General features: G+C 42.5%; 1 protein-coding gene across 3 annotated transcripts in view; it reads right to left on the bottom strand.

The window, feature by feature from the left end:
* The window catches only part of LOC123373233 (regulator of G protein signaling 7 binding protein), an 81858-nt gene extending 75682 nt beyond the window's left edge, over positions 1-6176 (bottom strand). The window contains exons 1-2 of one of the 3 annotated variants that reach the window (XM_045022102.1): positions 5392-6176; positions 2396-2562 (exon numbers count right to left, since the gene is read on the bottom strand). In XM_045022102.1, the coding sequence (XP_044878037.1) occupies positions 2396-2562; positions 5392-5550 (326 nt within the window). In that variant the 5' untranslated portion in view covers positions 5551-6176. The remainder of the gene's footprint in view (positions 1-2395; positions 2563-5391) is intronic. The other 2 variants (XM_045022101.1, XM_045022100.1) reach the window with 2 other exon arrangements.
* Positions 6177-18996: the final 12820 nt, after the last annotated feature.

Raw genomic sequence — 18996 nt, 5'->3', positions numbered from 1 at the left:
AACACTGCATGAAACAAGTTAATTTGGCTCTCACTGTTGCTCTCGTTATTCAGGTGAAGGAGGTTAAGCATGCAAAGCACATCTTGTGAAATGCCTACTGGACAAAATAAGCAATTTATAGTGAACTGTTGGGTTTTTAATACTTACCAGTTGTTATAGATATCACATTATTTATAGTTGTTTAATACAGTCTTAGATGAGTTACAATATCAATTTCATAGCACCTGCAGGACATCTCTGTGAGTGCATCAGATTTCTATCTGAGACATGAATATGTTAAAATCATATCTTTTGAAACAAGCATATTTCCTTACCTTTGTTACAACACCTAAACAGAATGAATTTTAAAAATAGCAGCTATTTTTTGAGGGGTATTTTTAGTGCTGTCAGACCTAAGTTTTGTAAGAGCTTGTCTTTTGCTTGGGGAACAAATCAGAGTGAACAGTGTCTATTTAAAAGAGAATTTTGCACAAAATCAAATCTGAAGAAAATTATACCAAAAGCACTGTGCTTGGGCAGTGTTTTGGTTTTGGAGTGAGATTCACCAGTGGTACGGAAGGCCAATATAAGCTCTCCATCTCACTTAAGCCTGACAGGGGCTGGCTTGGGGAAATCATGGGTAGAGCAGCCACACAGGAATCTCAGTGCATCATCTGTGTGCCACAGAAAGCATCTCCATGTTGGATCTTCACAGGCAGGCACAGAAGGCTATGACGAGCTAAGGGAGATATACATTTGTGTTGGTGCAGTGGCCCTAACACCCTGCACGGCTGATGTTGAAGTACTGGGGGCAGCTATTACAGTTTATAGGCTGAAGCAGCAGAAGCAGAAGCAGAAGCGCTATGCAGCAACCGCTGATTGGCAAGTGGGTTTCACCTCTCAATACCTGTGCACTTCACCTGCACAGAACCTAAATACTCAGGCTTTATGAAGGTGGGGGGGATTTTACCCTTATTTGAGAGATCAACTTTTTCTCTTTGTTTATCCTGCAATAGCCATAATCCTGAGTTTGTGATGACACATTCTGTTACCGTGACAAGGATGTGGTGTCACAAATTTAGTAATATGGCTTTACTGCAGACTCAAATAGGGAAAGATGATCTGGGAGGCTGTAGTCCACATTTCAATACAAATAGATTAGAGAGCAGACATAAGAAAGATGATTTAACATAGGCAAATGTGATAGGTGAATACAGATGTAAATTATGGAAATGATTTATGTTTAAGTTCTATGTATTTTAAAGTATGTCCCACTTCAAGGGTTTGATCCTGCAAGATGCTGAGTTAGTTCAAGTCCCATTGAAGTTAGTGGACAACAAGGTGGTTCTTTAAATCACTGGAGCACAAGGCAACTTGCAGGATCCAAACTTAAAATATCTAAGGCAATAGCTCCTAAAATTGTGGTCTGTGGACCACTTATGGTCTGAGGAGCACTTGCTGGTAGTCCGTAGAGAGCTTGTTTTTTCTCATCCTTGTTTTCAGCTGAGAGAAACAGAACAGATGTGAAGGGAAGACGAAATGAAGAGATGTTGTGATTAACTTTTTTTCAAAAAGGACAAAATACTCATTACATTAAAGAGAAGTGAAAATACATAAATATTTCCCCTCTATGTCTTTTTGATGTAAGCAACAGCTGTAGTTCCCACAGGGATGTCACAGAGTAGCAAATAAGAAAGGAGATGGTCCACAAGACAATATTTCCTTTACGATGTGATCCATGCTAAGGTAAACTTTGGGAACTGCTGATCTAGGGGTAAATAGCCATAAGGGCAGAATTTTAGTCTCCCTATTTTGTACATGCAAAATCAACTGTAGGTGTAAAGCAGAGTATTAGCAGATGCAGGTGTACATTTTACAAATGTAAATTGCACCTGCTTAGTGATCAAATTGGTGATTTCTCTCCCTGCACAGGCTATTTAGCTATTTATAAAAACATATTATTTTAAGGCCCATTCCTGCAGTCTTTAGTCACGTAATATTCCCACTGATGGGGCATTGTGTTAGGGCTGCAGGATCAGGCCCATGGAATTTCACCCTGGAAGCTCAGCCACGGATTATATTCTTTTGATCATTTTGCGTTGTGACTGCCAATTAAACCCTTCTCACTTTACAGAAAAGTCTCAATGGAATGAATAGGATACTATCATCAGTGCCAAATTCCTATCAGCAGCATGGTTTGGGCCAAAATGATGCTATGATAAGGGTTTGTACATTCCGTAAAATCCAAGTCCATACATCTCTTAGTTTAAATCCTAACACTGATGTCTGCATAGACTGGTAGTATAACAGTTTGGTGCCTTTGCCCAAAGCTCCCTTGAAATACTGTTTAGCAACCAGAAACTTAAATATTATGAAGGTAATTGCTTGAATGGAAGAAATACAAGAAGACTCTTACCCAGAGATCGCTGCTAGTTTTTGGTGCGCCTGATAGGCCATCTCACATCCTTTGGTTCTAGTCTTTTGCATTTCAGCATGTAGAGACGGACAATTGACGGAGACGTCCCCAATGGAAATGACTAACTCCCGGTACAGAGCCACCAGGGTATTGAACTCCTGAACAAGCTGAAAAACAGATTGTTTACTTCCATGAAACATTTAACTACTCTGATAAAATAATGGGGCATTTATAAAAAAATATTCCTACCTCAAGACCTGCTCCTATTGACTTCACAGCGAATGGGATCAAGTCCTTAACATTTAGTAAATGGGTAGGGCCTTCATGTGAGCTACTTTATATGTACCATAAATATTCTCTTGCAGGAAAGTAATATTCCAACTAACCTCTGAATGTGTTTGGGTAGTTAATCGTAAATATTATGCAGACATAAATAACAGCTTTTCTTCTCCTGGTAGCATGAGATTATTTTTTATCATAATGAAAGACGAAAATGTCTCCAGAGATGATTCCCTTCACTCCCTCTGGTTTCTGATGAGCAACACATTTAGGGAGTGGAAAGTACCATTCATTTATGCACTCGAGCCTTTGCTAATTTATTTTGTAATGATTTCCTTCCTGTCACTGGCCTCTAACCCAGGTTTCAGACTTGAAATTGATCTGAAGTTGTTGGCTGATAAGATGCACTAGAAAGGCACTTTCCACTTAGTATTCCAGAAAGCACTTTGGCCAGTGTGAAATAAACAGACAAAGAAACAGATAAACCTCTCAGCCTTGCCACAGAAATACTCCAACCCAGCATCACACTACCAGACACATTTGGAGACTATTGGATAAATTTTTATTTTCACAGCATTGGAAAGATTATTATTTTGTTCCATTAATCTACAATGTGCATTCTTTTTATTTTAAAGAAACAAAATGTATGTTGACTTTGAATGCAATCATGATCTGCAAGAGATAAAGCATGAATAAAGGCCACTTGTAGTGGGGAAGAAGGAGGTAAAAATCTGGATTTACCTGGATCCTACCAGATCCAGCCAAATTTTGGAGACAACCCTCAAATTCTAATGCCTAAATAGAGAGCAAGGGTAGCTGCTCATGTTGCGCCAAGAAATTCTGGGCCGGGCCCCGATGCATCCCTGTGCAAGGGTGGTGTAAAAACCCAGCTCCTGTACCTGGATCCTGCCAATTTTGTCCCTTCCTCCCCAAATTCCCTAGCATTAATAAGAGAACTGGTTTAGCTGCTTCTGGTGCACCAAAACAATCCAGACCCCAATGCATCCTTATACATCTGCTAAAAAACAGATGCAGCACATGGATCCTGCTAAATTTGGCCTCAAGCCCCCAAGTCCCATGGCCTAAAAGGAGAACAAGTGTAGATGCTAGTGCACAAAATAATAATAATAATAATAATAAAAAATCTGGACCTCAGTCCATTGTGGTGCAAAGTTCCATAAAAATCTCAAATCTGGCACCCGGATTCTGGTGAAGACAGCCAAATGTTGGCAGTTATCACCCCAAAGCCATTGCCTAAATAGAGTACAATGGTAGTGCTACTATGCCACCAAAACATCCAGACCCTTGTGCATCTGGAAACTGCAATAGCACAAAAAGCTTGATTCAGCACCTGGATGCTGCTGGGTCTTGGCAATTTTTGGTCCCAAACTTTTGTTTTTTTAATCTCAAATCTAAACATATTACCGGCTATATAGTGCAGCTTCTCCAATTCTACTTCTTCTCTATTAAGCCGTTCAAATTTGGGGGTTAGAATGAAAAAACGTTGCTAGATATATGTATTTATAGTGCCGCCGTGACAACTTGCAATAAGGTCTGGACTTTTTTGGTGCACTCGGAGCTGTTACATTTCTCCCTCTATTTAGACAGTTTAATTTGGAGTATTAGGGCCAAAAATTGGCAAGATCCAGGTACCCCACTGCATGTTCCAATGATAGAGGGCTGATATCAGGGTTCAGATTTTTAATGAAAAATAGCATCAGCTCCACCTGCTTTCTAGTTAGAGTCTCTAATTTGCAGAGTTGGGGCCCAATATTGCTGAGGTCCAGCTGGATTCTAGTTCCAGGGACACGGATTTTGTGCTGTTGTTTTGCTGGAATAGGGTGACCAGATGTCCCGATTTTATAGGGATAGTCCCGATTTTGGGATCTTTTTCTTATATAGGCTCCTATTACCCCCCACCGCCGTCCCGATTTTTCACACTTGCTGTCTGGTCACTCTATGCTGGAACATGCTGGGGTCCAACTATTTAGGGCATACTAAGTGACTACCTTAGTGAAGAAATTTTGTTCTGTTACATTTGGGGGGCCAAAATTTAGATGGATCCAGTAAGATCCTGGTGCTTTAATCTAGTATTTTGCACTGCTAAGGTGTGTTGAAGTCCAGACATTTTTGGCATACAAAAAGCACCTCTACTTGTTATCTATTTAAGTGGTAGATTTTAAGGGGTTGGGGCCAAAATTGGCAGAATTCAGCAGAATCTAGGTGCCAGATCCTGATTTTTGCAGCATTGCAAGGCTGAGATGAATCAGGACACAGATTTTATTAGTGCCGTTGGAGTAGCTACACTTGTGATCTTTCTAGGCAAGGCATTAGAATTTGGGCGGGTTGGGGCCAAAATTTGGCTAGATCTTGGGGAGGGGGGAGTGCTGGAGCCGGGTTTTTGCAGCATTGTTGCAATGGGATGCAACGGATCTGGATTATTTTGGTGCACTAGCCTTGTTTTCTATTTTGCTAATACAATTTGGAGGGTTGAGGGTCAAAAATCTGCAGGCTCCATCAGGAGTTTCCCCCCTCTCACGGCACATGGTCTGTCTTTAGCCATTACGACCCGGGCGAATGGGTGTCAACTTAACCGGGGGCTGCAGTTTTAAAAATAGTGCAGCTGCACGTGATCGGAATAGACAAGCTGGAGGGGGAGTGGCACGACCGCAAACTACAAAAATACAATGGGGGGGGAAGCCCTTTGTTTTACCCACCATCTTGCAGTCCTCCAGGGCTCTCTGGGTTTTGTAGGAGGTCTCAGAGCCGCTGCCCCGGCGTTCCCCGTCCCTGCCGGGCACGGGGGGCTTGCTGATCTGGAAGATAGAGCCAGCGGTCCTGGGGCGCTTCTTGCGCCCATTCGGTGCAGAACTCATGCATACGCATCCACCAAGCAAAAGCAGCTGCACTGATCCCAGCAGGAGCGGGCAAATGTTTCCCCCACCACCAGCGGCAGCAGCTCGGCGATGAGCAGTCCGAGGAGGGATCCAGAGTCACTTTTCTCTCCTCACACCTCCCCAGTCACAGACTAAAATGCTGCAGCGGCGGCTGGTCACCTTCAGCGTGCGGGAGGGCTGGGGGAGCGAGCGCGGGGCCCGGCAGCATCCTTCCCACTACGGCCAGGCAGGGGAGCGGGCTCGGCAACTTCTCTGGCTCAGCAGCATGTCAGCCCCTGCAGAAAGAGCCCCGTGCTGGCTCGCTGAGCCCTCCTCCCCTCGGCATCGATTTGCAGGTCGGGCAGAGGCAGCCGGGGCTGGCAGCTGGCAGCTGCCATTCAGGAGGGAATTCAGCCTTCAAAACCTGCGCTGCTGCCGGGGCTGCCTGTCCTGGTGTCTTCCCAGAGCAGCGCCAGCTTCTTCATCCCCCGGGAGAGAAGGGCCGCGTGTGTGCGTGCGGACCCTAAGCGTTTGCCCTGATCCGGTCTCCAAGGGCTCGCCTCGCTGAAGATCCCATCTGAACCCTTTGGTGGGACTGGTTAGACGTAGGGAATCGGGCAGACTGACGTGGTGAGCAACATAGCACATTGATAGGGCGGGAATACTAATGTGATCCATCCATGCAACTCCCCCTACAGTGTATACATTAACCCAATCCCATCCGCAAAGAGCAGCACTTGCAGTATTACTTCAGCGGCTCTATTATTGGAAAGCAGAAGTGTCAGAGTGAAACCCCTTACCCCCTGCCCATATTTCAAGCTAAGTGTTTATGACCTGGATTGTGTAGGTGTCCAGGTCAGAGGCAAAAATGTGATAGTTTTCATAGCTACTCCCTTAAGCTTGTAGGAGTCACAGCTTACAAACGCTGAGCAATTTGCACCGTGAGCAATCTTACACAAAAAGTGATCCCTTTCCCTTTGATATAATTGGAGTAAGTGCATAGCTCCTTGGATCTAACTGACGCCAATTACAGTACTATAAAAAGTATCCTTTACCATAATTAGCACAGTTCCACATCTAATTTTTTGCAAAACTCCTGAGCTAATCAACAATCAAGTTACTTATTTAGATGAAGGGCTTGTCTTTTTAAACAATCATTGATCCCTTGATCAAAAATGAGTCCCTAGAATACAAAAACAAACATTCTTTTTATGGAATTTTGCACATCAGAGAAAATGCTCTTATCTGAGGTTAGGGAGGGGAGATTCTGCAGTGCACAACACAAAGACTCAACCCTCAAACAATAGTCACAACAGACCTTCTTCCTGGAGGGTAGAAAGCATTATATAAACATTTCTTCTCATTTCCTCTACACTCCTTGAATCCCATAATATTCCTGTACAATGGGGTGAAGCATGAAACACCCCAGGGAGCGAATGCACTTTCCTTCTCAGAAGGAGAAGGCTGCTATACTGTGGTAAGATTGTCACCAGCCACTTTCTCCAACAAGACTAGTCAGACATAGCACATCCCTGATTCATCAGGCTACTGCTCTAACCCAATACCTCAGGTGCTGGGCCTGATTACAAATCTATGCCCCACCATCCCTGTTAGTAGTAATGCAGTAATGGTCACGTCTGAATTTGCCTCACTCGAGGTATTGCACAATAACTTTCTCTACAGCATGAAACATAGAATTTTTCATAGTACAATGTGGGATATTTTACATATATAGCATCTTTAAGAACAAAGGCGCACGTTACAAACTCTGAGCCCAATCTGCCTCTAAAGATGCACACGGAGATTCAAGCACTCTAAGGGACAAGTCTTGTCTAAGGGACAAGACTGCAGACCTGTTTCCAGGATACACAGAATGGAATGCAGACACCTTTATAGACTTGTCTACATTCAAAATTGTTTTCTTAAAACTTCCCACCAGTGCTCCTGTCAGTGGGAGCAACAGTGGAAGTGTTAATGTAGACTGGGTATCAGTGGTCCCCATTGCTGTAACCACTGCTCTGAGCAGGGTTTGATGACATTGTGATTATAATGCTGGTGGCCAGTCTATTTTGGCATACTACCAATGTTACTATCACTGGTGGAGTTGCAGTGGTTGCATCAGTGGTGGAAAATTTTTAGGGAAAAAAAAACACTATAAAGTAGATATGGTCTAAGATGGAGATCAGCAGCGAACCACTGGCCAAGGACACCGCGCCAAAACCTTACTTTTGTTTTTACAAGTGCCATGGGATCTTCAACAGCCAGACAGAGCCGAGAGGATCTCTATTTACAAGTGCCATTTGAAAGACATCCCATTTCCCTTTTCACAGTAAACTGCATAATATACTGCTGGTGATACAGGGCTGAGTCAGCGTCGCAGGCCTGTGAATTTATGTTCAAAGGAGTTTAAGTACCATAGCTCAACCCCTATGTAGTTGTAGTAATAATAATACTTGGTACTTCATTGGTATATCTCAGTGCTTTACAGAAGTGGGCAATTATCCTTATCACCATTTTACAGATGGGAAGAGTGAAGCCTGGAAAGATGTGAATGATTCACTCAAGACCACACATTGATTCATTGGGCAGAGCCAGAAAGAACATAAACGTCCAGGCTTCTGTGCCTTTAGCCATGGGACTACACTTCTTCTCTAGACAGCAAATATATGAAGGCAATTTCTCCTCTCGCTGTCATTGTGTGTTTATTTATTTATTTGTTATACTTTCCTAGTACAAAGCACCATTAAATCACATCACAATGAACAGTAAACACACCACCTGGGAGTCACTGGCCAGCAGCCTTCCTACACAATTTACAGTCTTCACGCAGCTTTGAGAAGTGCAGCATACCGCATCCTGTCCAGTCAGCCCCATCTTCTAATCACACTTGCCAAAAGTACCCCTTGCCCCAGCACCAGACCCTGCAAAACTTGCTTTGGCGCTCTTCCTCTGCTCATCCGACTCACTTGTCCCACAAGCTCAAGTTTTCTTCCTCTTGTTGTCTAGATCAGGGGTTCTCAAACTGGGGGTTGGGACCCCTCAGGGGGTCATGAGGTTACTACATGGGGGCAGGGCTGCCCAGAGGATTCAGGGGGCCTGGGGCAAAGCAATTTTGGGGGCCCCTTCCATAAAAAAATGTTGCAATACTATAGAATATTATATTCTTGTGGGGGCCCCTGTGGGGCCCAGAGCCTGGGGCAAATTGCTCCACTTGCCCCGCCCTGGGCATCCATGCATGGGGGGTCATGAGCCATCAGCCCTCACCCCAAACCCCGCTTTGCATCCAGCATTTATAATGGTGTTAAATATATAAAAAAGTGTTTTTAATTTATAAGGGGGGGTCGCACTCAGAGGCTTGCTATGTGAAAGGGGACACCAGTACAAAAGTTTGAGAATCACTGGTCTAGATGATATCAGGTATCATCCCGGTTATGTTGTAAGTTTGTGCACTTACCTCTTCATTATTTGGATGCAAGGTATAGCTAAAGCACAGTAATTGCCTGTGGCATTTCAATTCGAAGGCAGAAAGCCTCTTAATGTCTTATTTCCTTAGCATCCACGTCCCATATAGCAAGAGACTGCCATAATTTCATTTTACATGTCATAGTAATACCTTTACTACTCCAAATGTAGCTCAGTGTTGCTAAAGCAGCATTTGCAAATCCAGTTCTATTTCAGATCTCTGATGTTTAGCATCCCTTGTAGTCATGCTACCCAGCTATTTGAAGTGCTCAGTGCACTCCAATGCCTCCTCAGATTTGGGTAGGAATATTTTTTCAACAGACTAAGATGTCAACATTATCTTTGGACCTAACTTCTCTGCTTCCACCACTATTCTTTCTAGCAATTTTTGCACTTATTTTTGCAATGTTTCAATCGGATCAATATCACCGACAAAGCACAGATGACTAATTTTTCACTCACCAATGGGTACACCGTCCTACATAGTCCTTGCAGAACAAAAAATACTTATCTTTTCTAAGGAACTTAGTTTGAGCTATTGGAGTTGCGTGTCTGAAGAGCTGGTATATCCAGTGTAAATAAATTATTAGAAATTAATGAGTTCTACTTATTGGACCAAATGAACCCCTAGTGTAAACCCACTGGTGTCTTTGGGACTACATCAAGGATGAATTTGAACCACTGAATTGATGCAAAATGACATTCTAGATAGTGGCTAGATAAATGGCCAGGGACTTCTGATATTTATCTTGTCATAATTTAAAAAAAATATTTACCAGTTTATAACCATCTAGGCATGCACGTATTTGGCCTATGCAAACACATGTTTTTATTACTGTTTCTCACATCCTCCCTCTGTTGTTTCTTCCTATTTTTTGTTGCACCCAATAATTGGCATCTTGTTTTAAATTATATTCTAACTTTTTGAGACAGGGACTGTCTTTTACTCTTAGTTCATACATCACCTAGCACAAAGTATTCTAGTCATGTTTGGAGTGTCTAGAAGCTGCCATAACACAAATAACAAAATAATGATAATAACAGCAAATCCAAAAAAGAGTGCATTTTTGTTTGATTGTATATTTCGTATATAGGGTGAAATCCTGGCCCCACTGAAGTCAATGGTAAAACTCCCACTGACTTCAATAGGCTCAGGATTTCACTCCTGGAAATTTTCACCATATGACACTGAAGTAATAGATTAAATGAGACGTTACATTTTAACGTATATTTGTCACAACCTTCAACTCCCCACAATCTTTGAGGCATCCGTACCTGATGGCTTACATTTTCAAAATGTCCCCATTGTAGAATGTATATGAATTCTGCTTTTTTTCTGGCCACGTATAAAAATGATGATTTTGCACTTGTCAGTTTTTCTTGGTTTATCCTTGCAGCAGACTTTTGAGATCATCATGGAAAGTTAAGGATTTCATGACATCAGAAAGGTTACTTAGGAGTAGCAGGAAAGACAGAGAACAAGTCATTCTGAAATCAAGAAAAAACAGTCATTTCTATACAGCTTCTTGATTCTCAAAGTCTTTGGGGAAGAATTCCAAAATACACTATCAAAGACTGCCTCTGAATAAAAGAAAACGAGGATCTACTTTAAATTCCTACCAAAAGGAAACAAAATAATCTCCTGAGTAAAGACAGGTATATTTGCAGCAACGTTTTTTCTGAAATTATACAGAAACAAATGTTTCTTTGTTATGGGAAGAGGAGGAAATGAGAGGTGTACAGAACCCCATTAAGGGTGTTATATGGAGTCCTGAAATAGTTGACAGAATGCAAGAAGACCCTGGTGTGTACAATGAGCTCAAACTACAGAAGTTACAAAGTGTCAGCCTTCTAGTTTATTATTTGTATTACCATAGTGCTTAGGAGCCCCAGTCATGGACCAAAACTCCATTGTGCTAGGTACTATACAAAATAAAAAGATGGTCCCTGCCTCACAGACCTTACTATCTAGGTATAACAAAAGAGACAACAGATAGATATAACTGGGGAGAATAAGGAAACAATGAGGCAGTATTGGTCAGCATGATAGGTAGTGGTGTCAGCGCACCAGTGGCCTAACCACTGTGAGTTTCTTTGGAGGCATCTGACGAGAGTTTTAAGGAGGGATTTGAAGGAGGCTAATGAGCTAATTTTGAATATGTTTATGCGGAACTCCTCCCAACTGTGAGGAGCAGCATGGGAGAAAACACAAAGGTGCCTGTTTGAAACTTGAACAAGTGAGCAATGGAGGTTGGTATCACAGGTTGGTTGGAAGTGAGAGCCAACATTTTGATAGTGAATGAGAGAGGATAAGTGGATGGGGACAGGTTGTGAAGGGCTGTGAAAGTGAAGACAATTAGCCTATGCTTGATGCAATAGAAAAGCAGGAACCAGTGGTGGTATTCAAAGAAAAAGGTGACATGGTAAAAGCAATGGGCTAAGAGAATGAGCTTTGTAGCAGGATTCTGAATGGATACGAGTTGGCCAAGATAGCATTTGTCAAGGTCAAGAGAGAATGATGTTGCAGTAATTGAGATGTGACGTAATGAAATCCTGGATAAGAGTTTTAGCTGTATGGATGGATATGTAAGGCTGTATCTTAAAGATGTTATGCAGAAAGAATCTGAAAGACTTAGACATTGCCTGGATGTGAGGACCTAGAAAGGGGTCTGAGTCAAAGATGATGCCACATTACAGATCTGAGTGATAGGTAGGATAGTGGTGCTGTCCACAGTGATGGAGGAAGGAAGTGAGTGGGGGAGGCTTTGAGGGGGAAAGAGTAAGGGTATGTCTACACTGCAGGCTTGCTGTATGTCATGATATGCATTTTTGCCCAACACCCCTATCATCCATACTCAAAGCCCTTAAATGCACATCTAGGGGTTCATTGAACCCACACTGACATGATCCTCTGGAGGTACAGGTCAGAGTGCATGTTAAGCGGTGAGCTGTATTCTATCCGCTCACTTTACAGTGTGAAGGTAACAAAGGCATGGCATGGGCACTTGGGCTCAAGTTTAGATAGTCCTCCACTAGCACCATTCCCACAATTCTCTGTACCTGTATCTTAAGACCCTTCTATGTATTCACTTCCAAGTCACCGTCTCTGCTCTGGAAGCTATCTACCGGGTCACGTACTCTTGCTGGGCATCTAACCCTTCATTTTTCATGGAGTCTGCTCCAGTTTGTGAACAGCTCAGTCCTGCTCTGCTAAATAGTGCAGAAGATGCCCACCATCCAGCATGCAGGTAGTTAGCTGAAAGGGCATACTAGAGTTCTAGTTAACCTCTGCTGTGATTACACCTAGGATCATGATTTCAGGAGGTGCTCCAGAAATATCCACCTCTGCAAGACCATATCAAACATTGTGGACTTCTGTGCAATGCAGGGAGTGGATTAAGCACCTGAAGACTGTGTACCCCAAGGCCCGGGATGAAAATGTCAGATCTAGCAATGCTCCCTCTACATGCCCTTTCTATTAAGAGCTTAACTGGGTGTGTGCCACTGTCCCAAGCACAGAGCCCATTGTCCTTCATGACATAGTACTGAATGAGGGTGGTCACCTTTTCATGCAGAGGAAGAGGGAGTGGGGACAGCAGTGGATGTCCAGTCCCAGGAACAAACAGTTAAGACAGAAGCCTTGCACTGGCCAGATGGTCCAACAGATGTTCTGATTCTACTTTCCAAGGATCTTTGAGGATGGACTAAGGGAGCAGTGCAGGGCCAGGGATGAGATCCACACAGCCGCCCACCACCTTTGTTATTGCCATGGGAAAATTTTTTTTTTAAGAGAGAGGGATCTCCAGGTTACGACCAATAAAATTGTTATGGAGAATATTGCATGGAATGGGGTGGGTTCAGTTGTGGTTGAGAGCAGAAGATATAACATTCCATATCTCACTCCCCTCCCCCCCATTTGTGATTCAAGATGGATGGGGGTGGGAGTTAAACACACAACTAGTGACTTTTTATATGACCTTTGCAATTATTCTTTGCACCCCTCCAAACAAAACAAACAAACAAACAACACCAGGGTTACAAACTTGGCAAGAATCTTTGTGAAGAGTACTCTTTAGTAACTCTGTCACCTTGATGTAATGTTATATATTTGAACTTGGCTAGCAAAGCATTGTCCCTGATGGCATGGATTATAAATCCCCTGGGCTGTTCAAAGTGGTAGAGTCTTTTTGGGACTCGGTGCTTGTCCTTCTTGTTTTGTCACTTTGTGACATGCTGCCTGGGCTTGAGCAGGGCAAAAGAGGGCAGAATCCATTCCATTGCTAGTAAATCTCTGCATCCTAGTTCAGCATCCTGTTAATGTTCACCCTAATTTTCATCCACTCCTGGCAAGTGCTGCTTGACAATTTTTCATGCAGCAGGACCTCTATTTATTTGGTCAGATTTCTGGGCAGGGCAAACTTGCTAGCACCACCCTAGTAATTTACTAATCTTCTCCTCTCACTGATGTGCTGTTCAATTACCAGACACCAAAAAAATTCTCTTTTGCATGGATAGATGGAATTCCACCACTGGCCCAGGAACCTACTTCCTTTTCCCATCTGGAATTTACAAGAGATTTATACCTTCTAGGGCTTTTCCCGCCTGAAATAATGGTAACGCTGCCCTTGTTAAGACTTCTCTTCACCCTCCCTCTGCTAGATCCAAATTGTTAATTTTTTTAAATGAAATGAATATATAGTTCTTACCACAATATGTCCGTGGAGTGCCAATGTTAGCAGGAGATTCTGAACAGAACAATTCATAAAGGAGTAATGAAAGCATTCCAGAAAGATAAAAACATTCAAACTATGTCCTTGTGTTGATGCAGAATGTAGAATGGGAATTTTTTTTTCACTTTTCTCCCCAGGACAAAAAAAAATATGTGCTTTCATTGTCTTGGAACATTTCCATCTTAGATGGACCTACCTCCCCATCCAGGACTCCTATGATCAGGACTATCCATCAATGGAGGAAATGGATGAGAGCCAAGGCTGAGATATTTGGCAATATGGAGTGATGACCATCTGAAGTACTGAAGGCACTCGAAAATGCTGGGGTTGGCTGGGCAATGCACATCTCCATGAACTGGAGTGGACAGGTGTGCGCTGTGTACTCCACCCCAGTACAACCTGCACACACTGTACAGAGCTTCTGCCGGGGGAAGGAGAACAGGAGGAACACTTCAGATATCGGCTTCCACTACCATTGAGAGAGACAGACAGAAGCTTGAAGTTTGGGGTTCATATAGTTTCACTGTTCTGCATTGGTTTTCAATGTTTTACACACACACACACACACACACACACACACACACACACTTCAGTTCACGCTACACATTTGTTAATTCTTATTTGTGAATAAGCAGCTGGTATGCCTGTAATGGCTTTGTAAATTTTTTTCCCTTTTAATTCTGTTGGTGTTGTTAACAGATTGGTTTGGTTGTACAATAGGTTGTTGTGTGGGAGTTTGCAAAGGAATGAAGAGCTAGGAAGTTGTGTCCTAAGCTTTTAATAATGTTGCAAAATCTCACAATCACATAAATCCTAAAAATCACATTAAACTACAGTATCAGAGGGGTAGCCATGTTAGTCTGGATCTGTAAAAGCAGCAAAGAGTCCTGTGGCACCTTACAGACGTATTGGAGCATGAGCTTTCGTGGGTGAATATAAAACCTATAACAAACTGACAGTTGTATAGTAGTATAATACAGTCTTGTCACAGGGTGGCTGGTCCTTGAAGGAGAGATGGGTCTGAGCCCCACCTGTGACACAGCCAACTCTCTTACCCAGATGGGGAAAATGAAGGTCATGTGACCCAATCAGGCCTCTGGTGTAGATAAGGAAGAAAGGCCTGGGAGAGACTAAGGGTGGAGCAGAGGTCTGAGCCAGAGGAGCTTCAGGGAGCAAAAAGGCTCCTGCAGGAGACTCTAAGACACCAGAGGAGACAGTCTAGTGGAAAAAGCACTGAGGTGATGTGATATGACCTAGCCTCCAGATAGGGAAGGCTGGAAGACTGCAGCCTGCAGAGATGCCCTGGAGGAAATGCTACTGTTATGAAGGTTTTGTTTTGAGTTCTGTGTCTTGAAAGACTTTGTTTCCTGCCTGGCTAGAACCAGCAGAGGGCAATTTAAAGGATTAGGCAGAAGCACAACACAAGTTGTGGAAAGGAGGGCTGTGTGATCCCTTAGCCAAGAGGGAAGAATTTGGTCCTGGAGGGCCACTGGAAATCATCTAAAGATTCAGCAAATTAGACCCCAGAAGGGGAATCATGTTTTAAATATTTGGACTGTGGAAAATTACAGGAAGACTCAGGACAGAACTGAAGAGTATGTGTGTGCCTGCAGCATCATCTCATGCTATATGGGGTTGCTTTGGAAGTGGAGGATCTTGCTACAATCAGTAAAAAATTATTAAAACAGTTCAAATCATTACTGCATTACAGGCTGCTATTGCAGCATCACATCTCCTCATGCATGTCACCCAGAATGCAGGCACACAAGGCATCCCTTATTTCCCATGCCCACCTGGACCCAGCCCCAGTGATACTAGAGGCAGTTTATGGTTGCCTGTACCAGGCCTGCAAATCAGCAGCATCTTGAGACCACTCCATGTGAGAATACCCACCTTTAGCTTTGCACATGTTATACAGGATGCAGCAGGCCACACTCATATGGAAATTGTAACAAACTTTGGCCAAGGCTCAATTGACTGTGTATAAAGATATTAGATGGGGGTAATGGAGAAGCTACAGGAGCAACATAGAATCTTAGGACTGGAAGGGACCTTCAGAGGTCATCTAGTGCAGTCCCCTGAACTCATGGCAGGACTAAATATGATTTAGACTATTCCTGATAGGTGTTTGTCTAACCTGATCTTAAAAATCTCCAATGATGGAGATTCCACAACCTCCCTAGGTAATTTATTCCAGTGTTTAACCACCCTGACAGTTAGGAAGGTTTTCCTAATGTCCAACCTAAGCCTCTCTTGCTGCAATTTAAACCCATTGCTTCTTTTTCTATCCTCAGAGGTTAACATCAGTAAGAGTATTCAACAAAGCTAATGCCCATGTGATGGAGCAAAGAGATAAAAGGATAGAAAATACAGGTGGAAGATAGAAAGCTTGTTGTAGGAAAAGCTGCAATAGTGGAAATTCATGCACCACTGTAGTCAACTGATCTTTTCAAAATGTGGTCACCACTACTGAGGCTGGCTAACCTGTCATATTAGCATATGCAAACTGATAGTGACTATGGAAATCATCCCAGTACAGATCATGCTAGTTTGCAGCATCATCCTTAGGTTGGCAAAAATGTCATCTTTTCCTTTCCAGGCTATGTAAATGTCTCTCAAGAGACTGTTAAAGACACCTCAGTCATGTCCTGAGGATGCCAAAGACTCTTTCTGGTACTTACCTTGTTGCACTACTTCTCTGCTAGAGTCAGAGAATGGGTTACAGAGGTCATGAGCCAGATGTGCCTGGGTAAGCTATAAATGAAAGGATTTACCCTTGTTACACATTGTGGCATTATATCAATATATAGAGATTTATGTATAACATGCCTTTGGCAGCCCTCAACGAGCAGCCAACCTATCAGGACCATACCACCAACAAAGAGCCCTGGAAAGTTCTGAGTGTCCTAGGATTAAGGCATTAGGACTGGAACCTGGGAATAGGTCCACATAGCAGCAAAAACCTTTCTGGCACTGCAACCAGTCATCATACTCATAAAATGAGTGGATTTCCTATTTTCTTGCAAGCCACATTATGCATCCTGGGTGTGCACAGCAAAACATGCATACTAACCACTGGATCCAAAACAGATGGGAACAGTAACACACAATAGATTCCTGCATTATCCACTATTTCACCTTTTTTGCTTATTCCTTGACTCCCTCTCTGGCAGCTGCTACTACTACTTTTGTGTAGGAGCCATGAGAGGACTGAATGAAGACCATATTGTCTTGTACCTCCAAGTTAATTGAGCCACAGTTAATCTGCATACACCAAAGATGGCTTGGCCAAATCCCACATGATTCGGAAGATAGGCTGTGGAAGTCTATTTTAGTGACCCGCCCTCAAGCCAGCCTGTTTGTGCACACCCATCCTTTGGTGGTCACAGGCTGTGGGTACACCCAGCCTCCAATATCCTCCCATTTCTCCTTTGTGTCTCAAAATAAACACCCATATGGAGAGTTGTATGCAGGTCTGCGAGCTTCTGAAAATTTGGCCATCAACATATAGGACTCTATAACATCAGTGAAATCCCAGAAAATGGCAATAAAACCACATACACCTCTACCCCGATATAACGCTGTCCTTGGGAGCCAAAAAAATCTTACCGTGTTATAGGTGAAACAGTGTTATATTGAACTTGCTTTGATCTGCCGGAGTGCGCCACCCCCCCCGCCCCACCGGAGCACTGCTTTCCCGCATTATATCCGACTTCATGTTATATTGGGGTAGAGATGTATTCTCTACTTTCAAACGGTGTAAATGTAATTTGACCATTTCATTTATCAAAAATTGGTACCATCATCAAAACTTACTGATTATGGTGCACTGAGAGGTGAAAAGAAGGAAAAATCCAGAATTTCTAGTGTTGGGGGAGGGGGGAAGTTGCAGCATTACAAATCTTTAAAAAGTAGAAATTGAAAATGATTTCTGACAAGATCAAGATCAGTTTATTATGAAATAATCAGCAGGGAGGAAAGTAGACCGTAGGAGCCCAGTTTAGCCCAAGGTATAACTCTACAGTAGTCAATGGAACTGCATGTGCTTACATTAATTAGATATGAATTTATCACTAGTTCCCCTTTATATGATACAAAATTAATCGAAGAGAAAATAAAACTCTGTATAAAATTAAAACGTAGTACAGATAAACTTCCATGTTAATTTATATATAATACAATCTGGCAAAATTAGACCTTACATATAAGAATTTCATAACATTCACAGAACAAAAACAGAATCCAGTGGTTTCAAACTATAGTTTTTCATGTACCTCATTTTCAGTTTAAGGACTTAAACGCATTTTAAAAGCTAACAATTCATTGGTTAGTTTTAGGTTCTGTCAGATCCTGATGACTGACATATCTAGTGACATATTTCATTTAAGAAATCATGGGTAGTTGGCAATAAAATAAGAAAAGAAATACAGCAGTGCAATAAATCTGTACATTGCTTACAGAGCAGCGATAATTAAACTTTCAAAGGGGCAATAACAGAATCAGCAAGAGCAGTTTAAGAATCTGAATAGAATAGAACAAATAATGAAATAAGTATGAAAAGTGGTGGTTTTGTGATGCAGCAGTTGGACAGAAGTGTGGGCGAATACAGCTCTGGCCAAAAAAATGTTTGTTAAATTAATATTTTTTAAACATACTGATGCAAGCCTACTCAGAGAACGCAGTGTTTTGGCTGTGTTGTACTGGCAGATTGTTTGGTGGCCATCTAGAGTAAATAGTTTTATGTATTACAGGTATGAATTGCACCCTCTCTATAGTTCAGGGTACATGTACTTAATTTAGTAAAAGCACTTGCGAGCCTGTCACTTTTCAGAAGCAAAAGAATAATATCTAAATCCCAAACCAATCTTTCTCCCACCTGCTCTTTTCAGAAAAATGTCTGGGGTAAGATGTGGGCTTTGCACTATACCCTAAAGGAAAACAAGGTTAGGCTCTGAACCAGCTAAGAAAGCAATTCCAGAGTCAAAGGCCCTCCACTGAGAACACCCAAGTACCAATACTTTGATGCTACAATCCAGGAACTGCTAGTTTAAGTGCTCCAGATGTCTTCTGTTGAAGTGGCTACTCATGGAGAGGGGTGGGCTCTCAAGTAACCAGGATTCAAGACATATTAGCTTTGACATAGACAACTATGGAACAGTGCTGCTGAGATCTGCAGACCAGAGATGCCAAGTAGGAGCCACTGCTAAATGAAGCCATGAAAATCCCATAGCACTTGGAAATGGACTGGGAAAAG

The sequence above is a fragment of the Mauremys mutica genome, chromosome 6 (genome assembly GCF_020497125.1).
Source record: "Mauremys mutica isolate MM-2020 ecotype Southern chromosome 6, ASM2049712v1, whole genome shotgun sequence".
Taxonomy (NCBI): Eukaryota; Metazoa; Chordata; order Testudines; family Geoemydidae; genus Mauremys; species Mauremys mutica.
The sequence above is the reverse complement of the archived record's forward strand: the minus strand, read 5'-3'. Positions and strand labels throughout refer to the sequence as shown.